At 56.8% G+C, this 20,748-nt stretch overlaps 2 protein-coding genes across 2 annotated transcripts in view; both read left to right on the forward strand.

The window, feature by feature from the left end:
- The window catches only part of MPRIP (myosin phosphatase Rho interacting protein), a 134,698-nt gene that overhangs the window by 55,485 nt on the left and 58,465 nt on the right, over window positions 1–20,748 (forward strand). The window contains exons 4-9 of the mRNA XM_006773966.2: window positions 1,371–1,522; window positions 7,115–7,199; window positions 13,011–13,221; window positions 14,337–14,496; window positions 18,737–18,878; window positions 19,636–19,749. Coding sequence (XP_006774029.1) covers window positions 1,371–1,522; window positions 7,115–7,199; window positions 13,011–13,221; window positions 14,337–14,496; window positions 18,737–18,878; window positions 19,636–19,749 — 864 coding nt within the window. The remainder of the gene's footprint in view (window positions 1–1,370; window positions 1,523–7,114; window positions 7,200–13,010; window positions 13,222–14,336; window positions 14,497–18,736; window positions 18,879–19,635; window positions 19,750–20,748) is intronic.
- LOC107184707 (TRIO and F-actin-binding protein-like) lies at window positions 14,503–18,727 on the forward strand. Its single transcript, XM_015570605.1, has 2 exons — window positions 14,503–14,850; window positions 18,068–18,727. The coding sequence occupies exons 1-2, from the start codon at window positions 14,573–14,575 to the stop codon at window positions 18,165–18,167; spliced, it is 378 nt and encodes a 125-aa protein (XP_015426091.1). The 5' UTR covers window positions 14,503–14,572; the 3' UTR covers window positions 18,168–18,727.

Below are 20,748 nucleotides of genomic sequence, written 5' to 3' on the forward strand. Positions count from 1 at the left end.
CTAAAGGTGGAGGCCTGCCTGCAAGCTCATGGCCGGTCCTCAGATCCGGCCAACTCCATCCTGAGCTGGACCCAGGGATGACTGGCTGAGCCAGGGGCCCCATAAGAAAGGCGATGGAAACGGGGGAGCTGGCTCCTTCCACCTCCTAAGGGCCAGAGAGCGGGCAGCCGAGTCGGAGCAAGAGCTCTGGGAACCCAGCCCAGTCCCAGTGATGAGGGAAGTGGCGGTGGTCAGAGGAGCTCCTAGGGCAGCCTGGGAGCCACAGGGAGAGCACCTGAGCTCAGACTGAGGCCTGGGAACTCCCCTTCCTTCTGGGGACACAGAGGCGGTTTCCAATGGCAGGGAGCCCGCCAGACCCAGCGTCCTGATGCTCAGACCAGGCCCTTCCCTCGGCCCTGTCTCAGGGAGCTCCCAGCTGGGTGGGCAAAACCTACTCGGAGCTCCGGGAGGGAGGCTCACAGTGTAGCACCCCAGATGGCTGCCATTGGCTTTCTCCCACTGCTGTCTTGCCAGGAACTGGACTGGGGATATGCCAAACTCTTGGGGCCACTCAGTGGAGGAGCTGACAGCTGCCCTGGAGCCCCCCATCATCCATTCCAGTTTCTGAGCCATGGCACCCTGTCTCCTTTCCCAAAGCATTGTCATGTGGGGGGAGTGAGAGGCCAGAAGGTGGGGCTGCAGATCATCTTAGGAAGGACCTCTCAGTTAAGTCTTCACCTCAGTGGGGATTTTTTTAAGCTTCTTTTCTTGTTTTTGGTTTTCTGTCCCTAATTTCAGTGTCTAACAGCTTTGCTGTCAGAAAATGAGAAGTTGTTACTTGTTGTTAGGCTCTGGGCAGCCTTGCCACGCTCCTCACGGGACGCAGCCCCGCACTTACCTTCAAGGATGTGGCTTCTCTCTGGCCCCATTCTTGCCTCTAAAAATAACCTTGCTATTTTGAAGCCACCTGCTCTAGAGCTTTTCTCACTGCTTTCTTGGATAAATAACCCTCTCAGATGAGGGCTTGGCTGCCTCTGCCATCCCAGCTGTGTCCTCAGGGAGTGAGCTCCTTCCTGCCTCCCCCTCCCCCGTGCCAGCTGGGCTATTGTTTTCCAGCAATAAAGGAATGTCCAGCTGGGGAGCCTCTGAGAAGAGCCAGCCTGTCACCCTCCTCCTTGGGGGTTAGGGGCAGGTAGGAAGTGGAGCTCCGAGGGCCAGGGTGAGGCAGAGCCCCTATGCTTCTTGTTGTTGGGGGCATGCAGCTGCCAGAGGTGCAGGTGCCTGTCATGAAGCCACAGGTCAGACAGGGCTTGGGGACATGGGGATGGTCTGTGCTGCCTTCCTGTGCCCCTAGAGCTGGCCCTGAGTGTCCCTACCTCCTCTTCTTGCAGCCCACGACCCTCCCTCAGGGCACCATCAACATGAACCAGTGCACAGACGTGGTGGACGGAGAGGGACGGACAGGCCAGAAGTTCTCCCTGTGCATTCTGACCCCTGAGAAGGAGCATTTCATTCGGGCAGAGACCAAGGAGATCATCAGCGGGTGAGTCTGCTCCGTGCATTTTGGGAGTCGGTGCTCCCTGCCCACCGGCAGGTCCCTAGACTGGGTCCCTTTGGCATAAATGAGCAGCATTGCCATCATCTCTTCCCTAAGTGTGTCCGCTCTTCTGAGCCCCTTTCTCCATTCACAGCACTACTATGTGCCCACTTCACCCCCCATTGCCTTTGCTTCATCCCGTGTCCACACATTCACCAAGGCTACCCGCCTCAGTCCTGCTAATTCGAGGCCTTCTTCTGCTGGTGCTGCCCTGGTTCTGGGGCTGCCATATCTTCCAAAGCCTCTCACTGGCCTCCTCTGTTCTCACACCCTACCTTTTGCCACTCCACCAAAAGGGCTTAGTCCCCAAAGCACTGTTACTTTTCTCTCTCCTACCTGAAACCCAATCACCTGGAGGTCAAGTCCAAGTTCTTGGGCTGCCTGGGGCTCCTTCCCAGCCTTCCAGCCTCACTCCCACCACCCTGAGCCTGAGTGCTGGTTGCTGTACATTTCTCAGCTGTCCCCACCTCTGTGCCTTCACTCTGGCCCTCCCTCAGTCTGAAACAACCCCTGGACTTCAGACTGTTAAAGTCATCCTGCATGTTCCCTCTGCCAGGAAGCCCTCCCCGAGGAGGTGCTGGGCTCCCTCTGCTGGCCCTTACAGAAGATGGAGATGGTCTGTGTGACGTCTGGCTTCCTCAGCCAATGGCAGGCTCTTAACAGTGGAGGCTCTGTCTCACTCCTCGCGCCCACACAAGAGTCTCCAGGGCTGCTATGTGCCCTGGCTTCTCTGTCCAAGTGGAAGGAGGGAACAGAAAGTCTCTGGGTCATGCAGAGGCTTAGGGGAAACCCTAGGAAGGGGAAGGTGGGCCCAGGTTTTCAGGTAGCCAACAGCCAAGAGGGGCTGAGCTCCTGCTCCTGAACCCATGCAGTACCTGCCTTCCAGGAGCCCCTGCTAATGGGGCATCTGCTATCCGCTCTGTAAGGCCCAGCTGCACGTGGTGCATGCACAGCAAGTATATGTGGCTGGAGCTCAGGCCCTGGGTCTTGGAGAATCCCAGTCATCCTATAAGGTAGAGAAGGAAGCCGATGAGGCTGAGAAGGCTTTTGGAGGAGTAAATCTTGGGTTTAGTAGGACCAGGCTGATTACTGCAAAGTAGCAGGGATTAGAAAGTGAAGCCTTCTGGTTTCAACCACTGAACGACTTCTGTGAGCAGGGTCTGTGGGCTTCAGTACCTCAGCTATAGCCCTGGCCAAGGCTGCTGCTTGAAGAAACAAGAGCCAGGTTCAGATCTACACGTGGTAGGCGGGGAGTAGAAGGGCCAGGTGGCCCTCTGCTAGGGGTGCCAGCTCGCCCCAAATCCTCCTCCCCTGTAGAGAGGCAGGTTTGTGTTTCTAACCCCTGGGGCAAACAGGAGGACACTTTGACTCTGCGGCTCCCTGATCTTAACCCTACAGCCATATGATTTAAGGGTGTAAAGGGCTTTAACAGAGTCTTGTTACAGTTGGGAGACTGAGGCTCTGGGAATAAGGGAGCCTAAGGGCCCCTTCCAGGTATGAGTGACAGTATGGGGTAGTTTGCACTTCCTGGTTCACACTTGCTATCTTGATCTTGTCTGGCAAGCACACCTGAGCCAGGGTTCCACTGCCCAACTGGATGCCTTGGGAGATCTAGCCCCTCCCCTTGGGAGCTGGGTTCCAGAGACGGGTCTGGGTGACAGGCAGGATAAGAAAGGGGGCTGTTGGGTCTCCAGGTTAGGCTGGGGAGTGTGATTTGGGGAGCAGGTCAGTGAGGTAGTAGTGTGCTACCTGGCATTGGGGTGATGACGGTGTCTGGCATTTGATTGTGTCTCTGGCAGGCAGCCTACGTCCTGCTGTTAGACACTTGGCATAGGTCAGGGGTCCTTGGCTCTGCCCTAAGCCACCCTCTCATGGTCACTTCTGTCTGTGTATACGGGGCCTGCCATTTCCATGAAGCTTGGGTAGCCAAGGTGAATTGGGTGCCCAGACCCAACTCTAACGCCCCACACCAGCAAACAATTCCTGGACACCAGCACAGTGTCTAAGAGTTCACGCCTCTTCTGACACCTCTACTGGGGATAGATGGCATCAGATCCCACAGGGTGAGGACTCAGTCCCACAAGACTGCTCCCCACCCACCACACTCCCACGACCCCTCTTTGTGTTCAGTTCATTTGCTAGAATGGCTCACGAATTCAGAAAAAATGGTGGACTCACTAAATTATACTTATTACCAAGGATAGTAAAGGATCCACGCCCACAGCCAGATGAAGAGATGTGTAGGGCAAGGTCTCAAAGGAGTTTCTGTCCTCATGGAGCTTGCGACCCGCATGGCGGCATGGCACACGTTCTGGCTCCCAGCTGGCAAGCTCTCTGAACCCTGTCCTTTTGGGTTTATGAAGACTATTACATAGACCTGTTCTAGTTATTGATTCAACCTCCAGCCCCTCCCCCCTCCGTAAAGGTGGGGTTGTGAGACTGAAAGTGCCAACGCACTAATCATGTGGCTGGTTCTCCTGACAACCAGACCTATCCATAGGCGTTGCCCAAAGTCGCCCCACTAACATAACACAAGACACCTTGATAGCCCTTTCACTTAGGATATTCCATAGGTTTTGAGAGTGGTGAGCTAGGCATTGTGGACATAAACTAAATACACATGAGAAATCTATTTTCATCATCTGAGTGACCAAATATGTATTTGTTATAAATCACAATGATGCACAAGGTCATTAGTGGGGCCACGGCACCAGGCGTGTATGCCCCCAGGGTCCCCAGTGTAGCCATTTGTACACCATAAGCATCTGTAGATGCAAGCAGTGGACCTTTTTCAATTAAATTCAAAATATCGTGGCAGTTAACTGGGTAGACTGATCAGTCCTAAGGGCAGGGGGCTTGGAGGTGGCTCAGTGGCATATCCAGAGCCAAAATAACTCGTAACTGCTTTCCCCCTTCTGGTCCTAGGCCTTGACCTCTCCTTCTTGTCCAATGGGCAGGGCTCTCTCCAAGGCAGCCTGCCCCAGCCCCTGCAGGCCCTTGTAACTCTGGGCAGCATCTTCATCTTTCCCACCCACTGGGACACTCAGGCCTCCTTTAGAGTCAGGTGGGCGTGTGCCTGGAGATGGACTTTGGCACCCATCTTCTCTCCCTTCTCTGCCTCTCTCCTTCCAGAGGGACCCTCTTCCCTTGGTTTCCTCTCTGGCCTCCTGGGCCTTGCGACCTGTCAGGGCTCCTTTTCTGGGTAACGTCATCTGTGGGCTCGGGGCCCTACAATTGGTCTAAGTGCTTGGGTCCCTAAAGAGGTGCAGACACTTGCTTCTGGCTGGTGAGAAGAGCCGATGGCCCTTCAGCTTCTTTCCTGGTCTCCTCTGAGATGGGGCCTCCTGGACACCTGAGGCAACCAGGTCTTGCCTAGACTGGATGGAGGGTGGCCGTTCTTTCCCAGCTTCCTCATGCTGGGAGGGGACCTCCAGGGTGTTTGAGGCACCGTTTCACACAGCTCTCTTAGAGGTGGGAATAGACAAGGTGGGGGCAGAGGTAGGGTTAGGGTTAGGGTTCCAGTTCCTCTGTGCCCTCCAGCGGTGTCAGGATTTTCCCTTCTCACCTATCTCTGCCTTCAAAGTTGGGGACCACCTATGTCCCTAGTGCCCACATCCACCACTACTCCCATGTCCACATTCCCCCATCATCTCTCTTCCCTGGATATATTTTAACATTCATAACCTATCTGGATAATGTTAGACACATTAGCCTACTGGGCTTCCCTGAGAAATCTGAGTGCAAAGAACATATCTCATCATTTGTTTCAGGGCCAGGCATCTATGAACCTCTAGTCACAGCACCACCAACCAGGGACTAAAGTGCCTGGTGACCCTGGCCACCCTCACTTCGTGCTCACCTGAATCTCTGCCTCATTCTGGTTGGCAGGAGCTGCAGGCGCTCTGTTTAGTCAGCAGTGCAACCATAGTGCCCACCTCTCCTCTTCCCTCAAGGCCCTATCCTGCAAGACTCACATTTGCCCAGTTCCATGGTGTTGCCAGTTGACAGCAGCTGGGCCAGTGTACAGGGGCTCAGGGCACCCCAAAGGGCCTGCACCTCCCTACCATGTTCCCTGTGCTCCAGTCGACGTTTCTGAGTAGCCTCTCCTCCCTCCTAGGTTCAGCTAGGAGAGGGTCTTAGAGTGCCCCAAAAGAGCTTTCAGCCCCCAGGCAGCCTAGAAACCCCACAAGCATGTTAGCTGCTCAGGCTACCCGAGTGAGGCCCTTTGAGTCTGCCCTTCTGCTGGCTTTGCAGATGCAGCCATGGCCTCCTTTCTTGCTTTGGAGCTCACAGAAAAGTGACCTGCAGGGCCTGTGCCTCAGGCTCGAGGGCACAGGCAAGTGTGGATTCTCTCAACAAATCAAATGCTGCCTGCTCTGGGCTGAGTTGGGGTGAGGGGAGTCCCTCAGCTCAGATGCTGTGATTCCTCACACCCAAGCCCAAGCCCACTCTCCTGGCAGCAGCATACCTCCCAGAAGGCCACTGACTTGACCAGCCTCCCTGCACCCCAAATTAAAGAAGTGCCTCTGAGTGCTGAGACACCAGCCCTTCCCCCGGCCCCAGGCTTGGGGTGCTGGTCGTCACAGCAGCCTCCAGCCAGGTGCTGCCAGTGCAGACTTAACACGGACTTCCTCCCTAGTGTTCTGGGTGGAAGTGGACCAGTTTCCTCTGGTGCCATCTCCGCAAGTTCTCTTCCTGACCTCCGCTCCTCCTGTCCCCCTTCCTCCAACCCTCCCAAATGTTGCAAAGCTCCAATGAGGCAAGTTGTGGTCATATCGTGGCCTAATCTAGGCCCTGGTTTCAAAGATAATGGCTGAAGCTTAGAGGGCTGGGAGCCAGGCTGAAGCTTAGAGGGCTGGCTAGAGGGTAGCAGATCCAGATCTAAGCCCTCTGCTCTTCCTACTCTCCCCTGCTACCTTTCTTGATGCTGATCCAGCGTGGACTTTTTAGCATGGGGATCTTGCTGTGGGTCCCTGGGTGGCCCTGCCAGGGTTCCCCCAAGTCGAGGGGCCCAGTGCCCTCACTGTATAAGTGGGGCCAGAAGTGAGTGAGTGGTCTGGGAGGTCAGTGGCCTGATGTGGGGAACTTTGGTTGCAAGACTCCTTGTTTCCCGCTTTGAGAACTGTGCATGGCCCCCAGTCATAACAAATATGGGGCTAACCAAATCCATTCTAGAGGGTAGTTATAGAGCCAAGTGTAAGCACTGAAGGGAGGGCACTGATGGAAACAGTGGCGTGTCCTGCACTCTGAGGCCAGTGGTCCGCCTGCTGCTCTGCCACGGTGGCACTCACGTCCTCCCTGGGCCACCTGCACTGGCTGTTGCAGGGTCCGTACCCGAGCCTGGTCCTCACAGTCTGTGCTTGTCCTGGGCTGCGCTGCGGGCACTCTCTGCCCGGCAATGGCAGGCGCTGACCCTGTTCAGGTGCTCGGAGGCCTGGCCACTGAGTGAAGCATGGGACCTGCTTGGACCACTCAACAGGCAGGGTCCTAATCTCCGAGAACAGGGATCTGACTTGCTCTGTTCTCTTTTCTCCCCAGATGGCTAGAGATGCTCATGGTCTATCCCAGGACCAACAAGCAGAACCAGAAGAAGAAGCGGAAAGTGGAGCCTCCCACGCCACAGGTAGGCAGTGGTTTTGCCAGGTGGCTTCTCCCCGGTGGAGCTGGGGAGCAGGAAGAGCCCCTGGAAAGTGAGAGGGCCTCGGGGCCCAGCCCAAAACTGGAGGTGGAGGAAGGAGTCAGGTCAGGGCTGAGGCGGTCATCAGCCCAGTCTGCCTCCCTCCTTCCTTCTGATGACTTGGGGCTCCTCTCTGAGCCACAGGCAGGACCCACTACAGGGACAGGGCGGCCTGCTTGTGTGGTCGGGGCTTCCCCAGGAGTTTCCAGCCAGGAGGCAGGTGCTGAGGAGCAGCAGCACAGCATGTCCCTTTTCCTGGCTGTCCTGCCAGCTGCTGGGAACAGAGAGCATGCTCGGAGCGGCTGCTTGCCGCACAGCATTCCTCAGGGCCTCAGCTCAGTTCCACTTTCCACATAGAGAGGAGCCTGAAGACATCAGGCTGGGAACGGGGGCTGGGCAGGGAGGTCCTGGAGTGTCCTGGCCAAGTGAGGGGCTCTCAGGGGACCTTACTCCTGCTCTGGGCTTTGACCATAAATGGAAAAAACTGACGCTAGCCTTGATTTGAGTGCCCCTGCCCCACTCCCATGTGACCAGAGTGGGAGGGGCTGGGGTGTCTCACCAGTTCCAGTCCTTCCGCAGAGGTCACTGTCCTCCTCCTTCCCTCCCATCCACAGGGGCCCCAGGCCATGCTCCACACTCCTGAGGCCCTGGTGCAGCACATTCATCTTCCTGAGCCTCTGTGAATGGATTTGCACATGGGCCTGTTGAAATCTAGTTAGACTGTTAGTGTGACCATGAAAGAAAGTACTGGGCCCATTTTAGGTGCTTGGTAAATGTTCTTCTTTTCCTCTCTGCTCCAAACGTGACCATTACCAAGTGCTCTTGCCTTGCCTGATGGAGCCTTACAGTGACCCTAAGTGTGGGCAGGATGGAGAATGGGATCCCTTGGCATCTAGCAAGGCTCAGAGCCTGGCAGAGAGCCAGCCCATGGCAGAACCAGGCTACCTCTGAGGTTAGTAGTCCTCACTGTCTGCTCTCTGCTTCACCGAGTGACAGAAGTGGGCCTGGGCAGGACCAGGAGGTGTGTGCTGGCCTGGGTCCCTTTCTCCTCCACAATCCCCACACCTTCTGGGTTCCCCTGAACACGCATGAATTTCCATCGCTGACCCACTTCAGTAGAGGCTCATAGCTCTTGATCCGACCCTGAGAGCCGTCCAGTGCCCTCCATTCATCCTCCCCAAGGAGTCCCAGGCCAGCATCCCCTGGAAGTAATGTTGCTGGGGAAATTGGCAAGATGCCATCAGTCATTCCTGGACTGAAAGTGGAGCTTCCTGCTGGGGAGTAGCGGGTGTACACTCAAATCCCCCAACTGCCGGGCTTGAGAGGAACAATCCCAGGCAGAACAAGTGTCTAGGCTCTGCAGCATTCCCAAGGTAAGCCGCCATCTCCAAATAAGGCACTACGTGCGCAGAAGACACTGAGCCCAGCCCTTGGAATTCGGTGGTGTTCTTGTTCCCTAGCTGTTTCTCGCCCCGCCCCCAATGTTATCTCCACCCCCAATACTGCCAAGCTTCACCTTGTCAGTTCTCAGCAGGAGCCATGTGATCAGAGCTGGGGAAGTGACCCAGTTTCCTGAGGATCTTAGAGCCTGGGCTCCTTGGGGGCCAGTCTCCCACTCAGCCCCTCCCCTCGTGAGCCCTGGCAGAAGCCAGCTGGGGTGATCTCTTCCTTCTGCCGCTTGCTTTCCAGAGCATCACTGTTGAGGCCACTGGTTTCTGGAAGCCGTGAACATTGATCAGGGCCAGGCCCCGGAGGCAGTTCCATGGGGGATGTCGGCCTCTCCAGAGGAGAGTTGGGGCATCTCTGGGCAGGTTTTTCCTCCACGGCCTGATGCTAAAGGTATTCCAGTGACCCAGATGGGACTGAGGAAAGCCTATGCCATCAGGGCCTCATAGAGACAAGGACCCAGGGGCCTGGCCTGCCTCTCTATGGCCCGGGATAGTTTCAGGTCAGACCAGCGCGGAGCTGGAAACATTGCTCCGCTGCACCCTGCCCTCTGGCTACTGAGGCAGGAGCCCAGGGCTCCCCTCAAGAAGAGGGTCTCAGGCAGTTGGGAGTTGGGGCCATGGAATGTAGGCACCGAGGGGTTTGCTGAGAACATCAGAGGGAGAGAGAGGGAGAGGCCCAAGCCGGGCCCTGAGGGAGGATGAGGATTAGGCTGCAAGAAGGGCACACACCTCTTGGCCAGGGCTCAGGGCAAGAGGAGGAACAGGCTTGCCCTGACCAGAGCCTTTGAAGCCTGGGGCCTAATAGGCATGGGCTCCCAGGAACTGCTGCTTACTCGGGCCCTGTTCACTCCAAGAGGAATTCTCATGGTGCTGAGACACCTGGAGAAGGGACAGTAATCTACTCTGGGTATGACAGGGCAGGAAGGATGGAGATTTTACTGCCCTCTCCCCAAGTCCCAGAGTTGTGAGGCCAAGGGACACGTCTCCCAGCCAGGTGTGTGGGGGCTCGCTTTGTCAAGTGGAGCTTTGGGAGGCTGGTCCTTCAACTCCCCAGGCCCCAGGCTCTTGGTCCTTCCTCCTGCCTCCAGAGACCATATGAAATGTTAGAAAAGGAATGGCCCTCTTGGTCTAGCCTCCAGCCCATCCAGGGCAACGTGTGTGCTGTGAGTTGCCACCTCTGCTTCTTAGGCATCTTGTTTTCTACTTGGGAGCCTGCTCCTATGCCCTGCCCCAGCCAGAACCCTTCCTCCCACTCACTCTCCGTGCCCAGGAAGTGGAGAGGAAGGCTTTCGATGAAACCGCCTCCAAAGAGGGGTCTGCCCAGCCGTGTGGAGACAGAGGCCCTGGCTGGGCCCACCTTCCTCCCTGCTAGGGAACCCTCTAAGCAGCCAGGTACACAGCACAGACTCTCCTAGTGCTGACGTCCTGAGCACACAGCTGTCCAGCCACACAGGGACCAGTACCTGGAAAACTAGTGCTTCCACTCCTGCCTCTTGTCCTGGCAGCCGGGCTCTGGGTCAGCATGAGCCCAGTGCCCTCTGCCACAACGATGACAGTGTGGGAAGCAGAGGTTGGTGCCGTGCAGCCCTGGCCTGGCTTGTGCACGGTCTCAACTCTCTGAAGAAGAAAAGCGACTTCACCTGGAATCCGGGCTTCCCCACCGTCCACCCTCTCGTGGAAGCCAGCGTGGCTTTGTGCCTGCTGCACCTGCCCCCTGTCCCTGCTCACTCGGCACAGAGGCAGGAAAAAGCACCGCTGCCGAAGGAGGGAGAGAGCTCGTGTGGGCCTTGGCCACTGCCAGGGTCCTGTGCTCCCGGAGAACCCCCAGAAGCAGGAGCTCGGGCAGGGAGTGCAGCTGCCACCCGCGCTGCGCAAGTTGGGAGGCCCAGACTAGGAGACGGGTCTATAGCTGCTTAGTGCTGGGAAATGCATGTTCCCCGAGTTCCCGGACAGGGCCCCTCATATCTCAGGCCTGGAATTTTCTCTGTCTTAGGGATTCCTGCCACTCCACCCCCTCCCCAGTGCTAGGGTCACGGCCCCAAGCATCACAGGGCTGCCTGTGTGTCACAGGCACTCACCCACAGGATGGGGCCGAGGGCACTGGCAGTCAGGGCCACTTCCCTCGTTCGCTCTGTCGCCTGTTCCTTACCCTTGGGCTCTTCTTGACAACCTCTGCCTGCCCTGGTCTAGCACCCCCTCCACAGAGGGAGGCGATTCACCAAGGAGGGCCTCCCCTTACCGCACCCAGCTCTGCGGGAGGAATCCAGCTCCACCCGAGCCGTCAGCGCTGGTGCAGCCCTGGCCCAACTCAGAGTGGCATCTCCTTTAGAGAAGCTGGGCTGCGGAGCATGAAGCGAGGGCTGGGTGCTGGCTGAGGGGACAGGGAACCCTGGAGTCGGGTCTCCTTAGGTCAGTGGAGCCTCAGGAACTGTCAGAAACCATCCCTCCTCCGAGAAGGACCCTTCTTTTGAAGGAGTCAAAGTCTTGGGCATCTCCAGCCTAGGAATTGGGTCTGCTGGTAGTTCTGACTCAATGGGAGGTCATGTGCATCCTGGGTCTGCGGGGAAAGCCATCCTGGCTTCATCCGTCCTGTGAGGATGGTGCCTAGGCCTCTCAGTGGGGCCTCCAGGATACCCAGCCAAGGCACCACCCCTAATCCTGGGCCTTTCTCCTAAGCCTGGAACCACACTTTTCCCTTATTGGCTGAGCAAGCCTCCTCTCCCTCCCCTGTGAGGGGATTAGGGTGGACTGGATGTGGTGGTGCTGAGCCAGAGCCCACCACAAGTAGCTGTGGATCAATGACCACTGGTGGTTTCCTGTGGCTGCATGTGCACACATCCAGCCTGTGTCAGCCATCTGTAACCCTCGCAAGAGCCCCAAGTCAGAGACGGGTTGAAGTAGGTTTTTAAGAATGAGGCTTAGCCACCAGCATGGGAGTCGGAGAGTGTCCATTTGTACTTTATTGCCCATGTTTTGGGGGAGACAGTTAAGATATACCTCACTTTTGATAGTTCCCAAAGCCATCTAACCCTTCAGCAGCTGGCCCCCAGGACCATGGGCTGGGCAGGGGGCGTGGCCAGGATGTGAGCTGGCACTGCAGGATGCCACCCTGGTCTCACCTCCACCCTGGTCTCAGCTCTGGTTTGCAGTATTGCGTGAAGGTTCTCTGTGTGGTCCCTGTGTCGGCTCCCCCTCCCTTGTCTGGGCTCCAGGTTGCGGCCTGGAAGTTCCCTGTGGGCTCTGGAATGGACCCCCTGTGTCTAATGCATCCCGTAGGCATGCTTCCCCCACAGCAGCACCACTCCCGCCATGGGAGCGATGGGATGAGACTGTTCCCGTCTGGGCTCTGGGTTCCCATCAAACTTGTACGGGGGGGCTGGGCTGGGCAGGAGATTGTGAGCAGGTTTATGTTTGCATCTAATGACTTCTTCCTTTAAACCAGTGGTTCTCAACCTTCCTAATGCCGCGACACTTTAATACAGTTCCTCATGTTGTGGTGACCCCCAACCATAAAATTATTTTCATTGCTACTTCATAACTGTCATTTTGCTACTGTTATGAGTCATCATGTAAATATCTGATATGCAGGATATATTTTCATTGTTACAAATTGAACATAATTAAAGCATAGTGATTAATCAAAAAAACAATATGTAATTATTATATGTGTTTTCTGATGGTCTCAGGCGACCCCTGTGAAAGGGTCGTTTGACCCCCAAAGGGGTCGCGACTCACAGGTTGAGAACCGCTGCTTTAAACAGTATCCCAGGTTCATTTAAGCGCCCTAGGATCAAAAAGAAGAGGTAGGTGAGGCGAAGAGCTGGTCCTGGTGTGGATGCTGTGTGAATACATGCTTTTCATTCACCAGTGGGCCCATCTCAACGGTGTGTTCTTTCCTCACCTCGTCTCAGCTCCCCTCACTCTACCCTGAGCACCTGGAAGTCTGGGAATGACAGACTCTGAACCAATCACTTGGGGTCTGGTCTCTAATGCCTGGTCCACTGCTCTGGGCTGTCTGGTACTGTGGGCAGGGAGAACTTGCATGTGTTTGGCATTGAGGATATGAGCCTTTGCACCATGCATTTGCCAACCCTGGCCTGAGGCCCAGGCGGCCGAGCACTTGGGGAGAAAAGGCCATATCGCCATCCAGAAGGAGCTTCTCACCTGACCAAGACACCTTTCTTTTGTGAGCCTTTCCTTTTGGGAATTCTGGGCCTCTGACATTGTCTCGTTGTTCGTGGTGTCCCCTTAGCCAGACACTCAGGCCCCCAGCCTTCTGCACTAGCTCGGCTGTGTGCTCTCTCCCCAGGAGCCAGGGCCAGCCAAGATGGCCGTCACCAGCAGCAGCAGCATCCCCAGCGCCGAGAAAGTCCCCACCACCAAGTCTACACTCTGGCAGGAAGAAATGAGGGCCAAGGACCAGCCAGAGGAGAGCAGCCTGAGTCCAGCTCAGAGTCCCAGCCAGAGTCAGCCTCCTGCTACCAATGCCCTGAGGGAACCTGGGCTGGAGGGTGAAGATGGTAAGTGATGGCCAGGTTGGCGCAAGTGCCCGCCTGTCCTGGTGCCCTTCTCACAGTGCTGGAAGGCCTCTGAACAGCGCTGGCCCTGCTTAGGTCAGCCGTGAGTCCCACCTTCAGGCTCTCTCACCTCCTATGTCCATCAGTCCTGGCAGGGCCTGAGCTGGTGTGGGACTGGGAGCCCGGGCTCCAGCCTTGCCCATCCAGCTCGGGAGGCCTGTCTCTAAAGGAGGATAGCACGTGCTGCGTTAGCCCTGGGTGGGTGTTGTGAGAGTCAAAATGCTCTATCAGGAGTTCTGTATGTGAGGAGGCCCGTTTCCTGCCCCTTGTGCTGCTTTGTCTTCATGGCAAGTTAACCCCAAAAGTCCACTGTGTCCCTGAGAGCAGCAGCAGGAAGGGTTGTCTTCTCCTCACCATCCCCATGCTGCCAGGACCCGGGGAAGCAGGGGAGAGGGTGCTGGGGAAGAAGCCGTTGACCTCCCATGCTTTCTCCACTTAGCACTTGGCCTGAGCAAAGCCAGGCACGGCCTCTGCCTCCTTGTGCAAGCCCTGGACGGCTCTGGAGGACGCGGGCTGGCTCTTCCTATTTGTGCTTGTCCTGATCAGTGAAGACAAGTGGGCAGTTGGGACTGACCCAGCTCTGAGCAGAAGTTGCCTCCATTCTCATTTGGTAGCACACACCCAGTCTGTCTAAATTCCTTCACTCCTCTGGTTTCTCTACAAGCCTTTTGCCCCTTCCCTTCCCAAATATACTAGTATGCTAAAAGACGAAATGGCTAGTTGGTTTTGTTTCCCTATCTAGCAGAAATCACTGATGGTAAGAAAAAGCTATTTGATATACAAAAGTCAGAAAGAAAAGGGTCCTGCTCTTCCAGTCAAGCTCCCAGGCTGGAAGGGGAGAGCCTCCCTGGCTGTCTGCCACGAGGCAGCCAGGCAGGGGGAGGACGAGGCACAGCGGGAAGGAGCTGTATCCCCACCGCCTCCTTGGGGAACCACATGGGCCTTGGGAGGTGAAAGCAGAGAGGCCTCTGTTTGGACCTGTGTGGGCTTGGAGAAAACATCCTCAGGAACCCAGCGTGGCAGCAGGCTGAGTGTGTCTCCTACCCCCTCGCTTCCAGAGGAGAGCGCCATGAGCAGTGACCGCATGGACTGTGGCCGCAAAGTCCGGGTGGAGAGTGGCTACTTCTCCCTGGAGAAGACCAAGCAGGACTTGAAGGCCGAGGAGCATCCACTGCCCCAGCCGGTCTCCCCTCCCAGCCCCAGCACCCCCAACAACAGGTACAGTGGCCCTGGATCGCCCTCCCAGGAGCTTGGTCATCCCTTTCCTTCTCCAGGTTCTCAACCCTTGCGTCGAATGGTCTGCAGCAGCTCCCTCAGCTCTCTGGATGTGGCCAGCCAGCCTCCCGCTCATGTGGACTCCAGCAGCCCGGGGGGGCGGGGAGCAGAGAGACTGGGGTGCACCTTTGCCTTTAAAGCCAGCAGGCAGTATGCCGCCCTGGCCGACGTCCCTAAGGCCATCAGGATCAGCCACCGAGAAGCCTTCCAGGTGGAGAGAAGGCGGTTGGAGCGTAGGACTCGGGCCCGGAGCCCTGGCAGGGAAGAGGTGGCCCGTCTGTTTGGCTACGAGCGGAGGTAAGGAGGGAATTGGAGGGCTGAATGCATATGCACACACAGGCACACAGACCCCCTCCTCCCCACACAGACACATGTCTCTCCTGCACACTCTCACATTTTCTCTTACACACGTCCTCACACCTAGTCTCATACACTTACATACTGTTACGTACTCATGCAGTCTTCTCACAGTTTCTTTCACATTGTCCTCTCCCTCCCTGCCTCCCCTCCGCATACACACCCCTGTTTCCTGAGCACACTCAGAGCATGTGGGAGCCTTTCCCTCCTGACCCTGTGCTCTGGTTCCAGAACTCAGCTCGTGGGGGTTAGAATGTAGGATCTCTGGGTACCCAGAGGCTGAGGCCAGGAGCCAGCTGCTCCCCATGAGTGCTGCTTAGCCTGGGACCTAGAGGCCTCTGGGAGGGTCCTCAGCTGCCAGGCCTTGTGTGGCTGGATCTTTTCCTTCCTGGCCCAATTCTGATCTCTAAAGAGACAGTGGAGGCAGGAAGACCACAGAGGTGCAGGTGGGAGCAGGAACTCTCTTTGCCATTCCCAGGTGCAGGTGTGGAGGAAGGGCAGGGAAGGGGCCATGCCCAGGGGGTGAGGTGGCAGCGTAGTTCTTCCCGGCAGCACTTGCTTGATTCCATCTCTGAGGCCGCACCTCTGTCTGCACCAGCGCGCCCGAGTGCCCCTCCCATATAAGAGCTTCCACCTACGTCTGTGAGGAGGAGCCTTTGCCTCTCTGCTTGCCCAACAACAGGGTTCTCACCCAGATCACTGTTAGGATGCTGGTGCTCACGGACCCTCTAAACCATTTGAAAGTCTGTGAAAAAAATGTTTCCCAGTGAAAAAAATTCATAGTTTTTATTAGGTTCCCAAAGAAGTTCACTTTCCAGAAAAGTTCCAGAAGTGTTTACAGTGTCCTCACTGTCCCACCAAAGCCTAAGTAAGGCTCAGAGTTGAGGCCTGCTGTGGGGACAGGCCAGGGTGGCAGTGGGCTCCCCTAAGAGGCTGGACCCGGAATAAGGTGCCTTTCTCTTGTGCTCCCTTCTCTTTTTCACACCTCCGCACTCTCCACATGCACCAGGCAGAAAGGACCTGTGCACCTGTGGATTAACCCCCAGAATAAAGAAAAGACCCCCAGAGTGGTTGGTCTTGAAAGAGAAGAAAACAGAATATTCCTAATTCCAAGAGACAGTTGGCTGGTTTCCTATCTCATTAGTAACCCCATGAGGTACCTGTGCCAGCATCCCAGTGTGTAGATGGAGAGAGAGGGGCTCAGAAGCAGGTGACTCCCCTGGGAACAGCTGGAGCAGTGGACCAACCCACTGGAACCTGAGCTGGGAAGGCCCTGCTCCCATGGCATGCCTGGGGCTGTCCTTTAAGCAGTTAAGGAAATATATAACTGAAGGGACTTGTCATGGGTTTAGGAGGCCAACCGCCAGGGTGGGAATGGCTCCGCGCTGACCTGTGGGCAGGCTGCGAGTTGGGAAGGCGCTCGTGGGGCAGCCAGGCCCTGGTTCAGTGGCAGACCAGAGAATTAACATTCAGCTCACCTGCTTGGCTTTGAACTCATTCTGATCTAGAGGCCTGGGGTTGGCAGCATCTCTGGGGCTTTGCTTTTTGCATGCTCTTTGCTACCGTGGGTTTTTACCTGGTGTTGGCACCCCTGGGACCCAACCGGCTCTGCACCCTAACACTGTAACGTCACTTTCTTACTGGCCCTGATGGCATCTGACTGGCTGCTGTCACTTCCCCAGGCCTGCTCTCTGGTCCTGAGTGGCTGGCCTGTGCTTGGTTGATTCCTCTCCCTGGTAGAGTGAGTAGCACCCCACGTTGGCAGTGTCAGCCTCAGCTACCCAGAGGGCACTGAGCCAGGCCTGCCAGAGGCCAGGTTGGGGGGTGATGAGTCGGTTTCCTGAAAAGTTACGGCCCTGAAGCAGTCCTCTGGGCTGATCAGCTCTGCTCTCAGACTTGCTCCCCAGCCTTTAGAACATTTCTTGCATAGTGAGCTGCTGCTGAGCGAGCGTGGTGCTTGCTGAGCTGTTGGTGACTCACACAGGGCCCGCTCCGGTCAGTCCTGCACCCTGGGCTGAGAGTCCAGAGAGGTTGACAGAGGTGCAGCGCCCCCTTCCTGTGCTGTCAGCCAGCACAGGGCAGAGTTGTCACGTAGGCAGCACTTCAAGGGACCCAAGTTAAAAACTTCCCAGTGTGCAAAGTAAACATGGCCGACTTCAGAGCCTATCCATGTGGAGAGGCTGCAGACAGGCCTCTGTCCTGTCCCTCAGGGACTCCTCCTCCTGCGGTCCTGGCGGGTCTGCAGCAGGCGGTCACATGACTTGGCCCAGCGCTGCGCCTGGGGCCTCCCTGAGGCTCCCTGGGGCTTCCTGGGCCTTGGCCTCAGTGGGTGGGGCTCTCCTTCAGCAAGTGGTGGCACTGAGGCCTCGGAGGGGCCTGGAACCTTATCCGACCTCACGGGGTGGTCAGGCATGGGGGAAGCATCACCCCCCACCAGGCGAGCCTTTGCAAGAGCTTCCTATGGTCCTGGGAACTCCTGCCTCTCCTGTAGCTTCCTGTGTTCAGACGCCTGCCCTCTCTCGCTGCTGTCCCTCAGCCTCCTGCACTGCTGGTCTGGCAGGCTGGCCAGGGAGAAGTTTTGTGTCTGGAGGGGACGCCACAGAAGCTCAGTGCACTGGGGCTCCCACTCTAATCGTGGTGGATCAGAGGGTGCAGGTGCCCCAAGTGCTGCCCTTGGTGTTAAGCCTTCCTTGATAAAGAAACCCTAAAATACCACGTTTAATGGAAACCCTCCCTTGAAGAAAGCTGGCCGGGTGAGGGCGGGGTCTCAGGTTTGAGGCTGCTTCCTCTCTGCTTCCCTAGAGAGGTGACTGCAGTCTCTCGGCTCAGAGCCCTTTCCTCTCTCCCCTTGGCTCTGTCACTTGTCCAGAATGCACACCCTCCCTAAGAGGCACCTCTGGCACTTGCCTGGGTCCCTGTGGGAGGACAGGCCTCTGGCCCTGTAGCCGCCAGCGTTCATTCCCAGGCCCCTGGTGCGCCCTCCCTGCCACGCCCACGGTGCAAACTCCTCGTGACTCCGGGAGGAAGGTGGTCTGCCCTCCTCAGTGTCACCTCGGGTTTTGTTTCTTTAATTCTTTGACTAATTTTGATTTACCATTATTTGATTTAAAAATCAGCCCTTTCTGTTTATTTATTCTTCAGCCTTATTTTCTTTCAGGTCTTGCCCCTCTCCACCTTCTCCTGCTGTGTCGCTGTGTGACGTTACTCGCCCTTCCTCCGCTGCTTCGCTCCCATCTCAGCTCCGTCTCCAGCCATAGATGGCCTGATGATGCCGCCGGCCTTTCACATGAAATCAACTTGCTTTGTTTTGTTTTAATTTGTTTTTTGATTCTTTTTACTGTTGGCAGAACAATGTTAATTCATGGGCCTTTTTCTTGCTCAATTTTGGACTTTTGGGGTGGAGGCTACATTATGATCTGCTAGGCACTCAGTGAGGATGGGCGTCCGTCCCCTCCACGTGGTGATGCCTTCTGATCATGTCTGCTCAGGAGAGGACGCTGCTGACGGGCTGTGTGGTTGCCGAGTGTGTCATCACAACAGATCATTAGGGACCTCCAATGTTGGCGGTGTGGGGGTGGGGGAAGCGAGCTGCTGCCCGACCCTGCACAGCTCCACCCTTTGCAGTGGGGAGAGGGAGCTCAGGGGGGGTGTCAGAGCCAGGTGTACTGTGCACAGCCTACACCTTGCAGAAGGGGAGGCCCAGGGAAGGCTGGGGTGGGCCAATGTGAGGGGTGCCTGAAGGAGCCTCTCTGCAACTTGAAAACAAGCCCACCTTGTTCTGGGGTGACCCTGTCTCCCCCCAGCAGCCTCCTGTCCTTTCTTGCAGGAGGTCTCAGGTCATCGAGAAATTTGAAGCCTTGGACATTGAGAAGGCAGAGCACATGGAGACCAACTTGCCAGCGGGGCACTCGCCATCAAGTGACACGCGCCAGGGCCGCAGTGAGAAGAGGGCGTTCCCTAGGAAGCGGGTGAGCTCTGGGTGGGACACAGGCCCACCCTCTCTGAGCCCCACACATACCCTGACACGCTTCTGCTGGGCTCCCCATTCTCCGTTCACAGTCGTTTGCTTGGGTCTCTCGTCTCCTCCAATTAGTGACCTTCTTAAAGAAGAGCCTGCCTCTCTGCTCTTCCTATCAGAACTTGTCCATCTCTGCTGGAGGCCACTCTACGGCCATGAGGTCCCTGGTGGGACCAAGAGCCTCTCTTCCTCTCTGCGGCAGCCCGGCCACAAGGCCGGGCACCTCTTGCCTCTCTTTCAAGTGGCAGCCACAGCCCTCCTTTCTCCATGCCACAGGGTGGACTCCTCCCAGTCCTCCTGAGCTGCCCACCGCCTTGTGGCCTTGCCGTGTCTGATCTTCATCTTCCTCCTCAGATTTTCTCTGGGCCCCTGAGGCGACCTGCTGCTCTGCTGGCAGCCATGTAACTCGGGGCTCTTCCTTCTGTGACCCCAAGAAGCAGGGGTGGGCGGGACCAGGACTGATAGTGACTGGTGTCTGGAAGACAAGGCTGCTCCACCAGCCTGGGCATCGCCGATCCCACTGCCGGAAGCAAAGCAGAAGGCGCTGGACGGAAGTCTGCACGCAGGCTCCTGTCCTCTGTCCGCAAAAGCTGCCTCACTTGGGAACAAGGTCCCTACAGTCCTGACCCTTCCACAGCTCTGGTTGCCGGACTCCCTGCTTCCTGCCCGAGTTGACAGTACTGACTGGCGGCTACTCTCTGCCACAGGACCTCCCCAGTGAAGCCCCCACAGCTCCTCTCCCGGACGCCTCAGCCTCCCCCCTGTCTCCACACCGAAGAGCCAAGTCACTGGACAGGAGGTCCATGGAGTCCTCACTGACGGTGAGCCCAGGCGCCCAAACACCATGGCCTGGAGGTGCTGCTCCTGCTGCTTCTGTCACTTGAGGTCACTGTCTGCTGCTGTCCGTGCATCTGTGCTGGAGCTCCCCTCTGCACGGCCCTCATGTCTGACGGAATCAGCTGCTCTGTTTCTTTCCCTTTCCTGGGCTTTGTGGACACCCTGAGCTCTGAGGTCTCGTGGAGGTGGCCACCTGGCCAGGGCAGTAGAATCTTGATTGCAAGGGATCAGAGCCAAAGCAAAGAACCCCTGTTCTTCTTATTTGGGGTTTGTTTCTGTGACATTTTGGAGACAGGAGCCCCTCTGGTTGGGGTTTCCCCACAGAGGGAGAATAGGCCCTTGCTCAGGTCGGTTGAGCTGAGCAGTGGGGGTGCAGGTAAGGAGTGATCAGAGCGAGTCCAGGTGGCACCATCACTCCCACCAGCAGCGACAGGTCTGAAGCCCTGGGGGTTGGCCTGGGGCTCCTCTCGGCCTTTGTCTTTTGCCCCCTGAGGAGCCCAGGGCTGGTGTCCCCATTTTCCCACCGGGGTGTTGAGCCACCAGCCCGATTGAGAGGAAACTTTGATGCAAGGACAGGAGGTTTATCTGAGGAAGTTTTACTTTTTCTTGAGTTCTGAGTTTTGCTCCAGGGTTTGGAGCAGAGACTCCCGGGACAGGTGTTGTTGGTCACTGTCCTGCCCTGCACATCTGTTCTCTCTGACTCCTCCCAGTCCCTGGAATACAGGAAGACACCACAGCCTGTTTCTGCTCAAGATGGTGGTAGAAAAGCAGAGAGCAGGTGGGGTGAAAGGAAGGCTGATCCGTGTCCCTCTGAGGTACCAGCTGTAAGGGGTACTAGGCATAACACACAGGCAGGGGCCGGGTGGGCTGCAGGGATCCCAGCGGGAGTGTGGACAGCACAGGGCAGGAGGGACCAGCAGGGATAGCTCTTCGTTCCAGCCCCACTGGTGGTCCTGCACCCCTGCTTCATTGTCCGTTGTCCT

Source organism: Myotis davidii, unplaced genomic scaffold (genome assembly GCF_000327345.1).
Source record: "Myotis davidii unplaced genomic scaffold, ASM32734v1 scaffold207, whole genome shotgun sequence".
NCBI classification, from domain to species: Eukaryota; Metazoa; Chordata; class Mammalia; order Chiroptera; family Vespertilionidae; genus Myotis; species Myotis davidii.

Coding starts and splice junctions, on each gene's coding strand:
- LOC107184707 (XM_015570605.1), top strand. CDS start 14,573: ATGGTCTGCAGCAGCTCCCTCAGCTCTCTGGATGTGGCCAGCCAGCCT. Junction 14,851..18,067: donor CTGTTTGGCTACGAGCGGAG/GTAAGGAGGGAA, acceptor ATTTTCTTTCAG/GTCTTGCCCCTCTCCACCTT.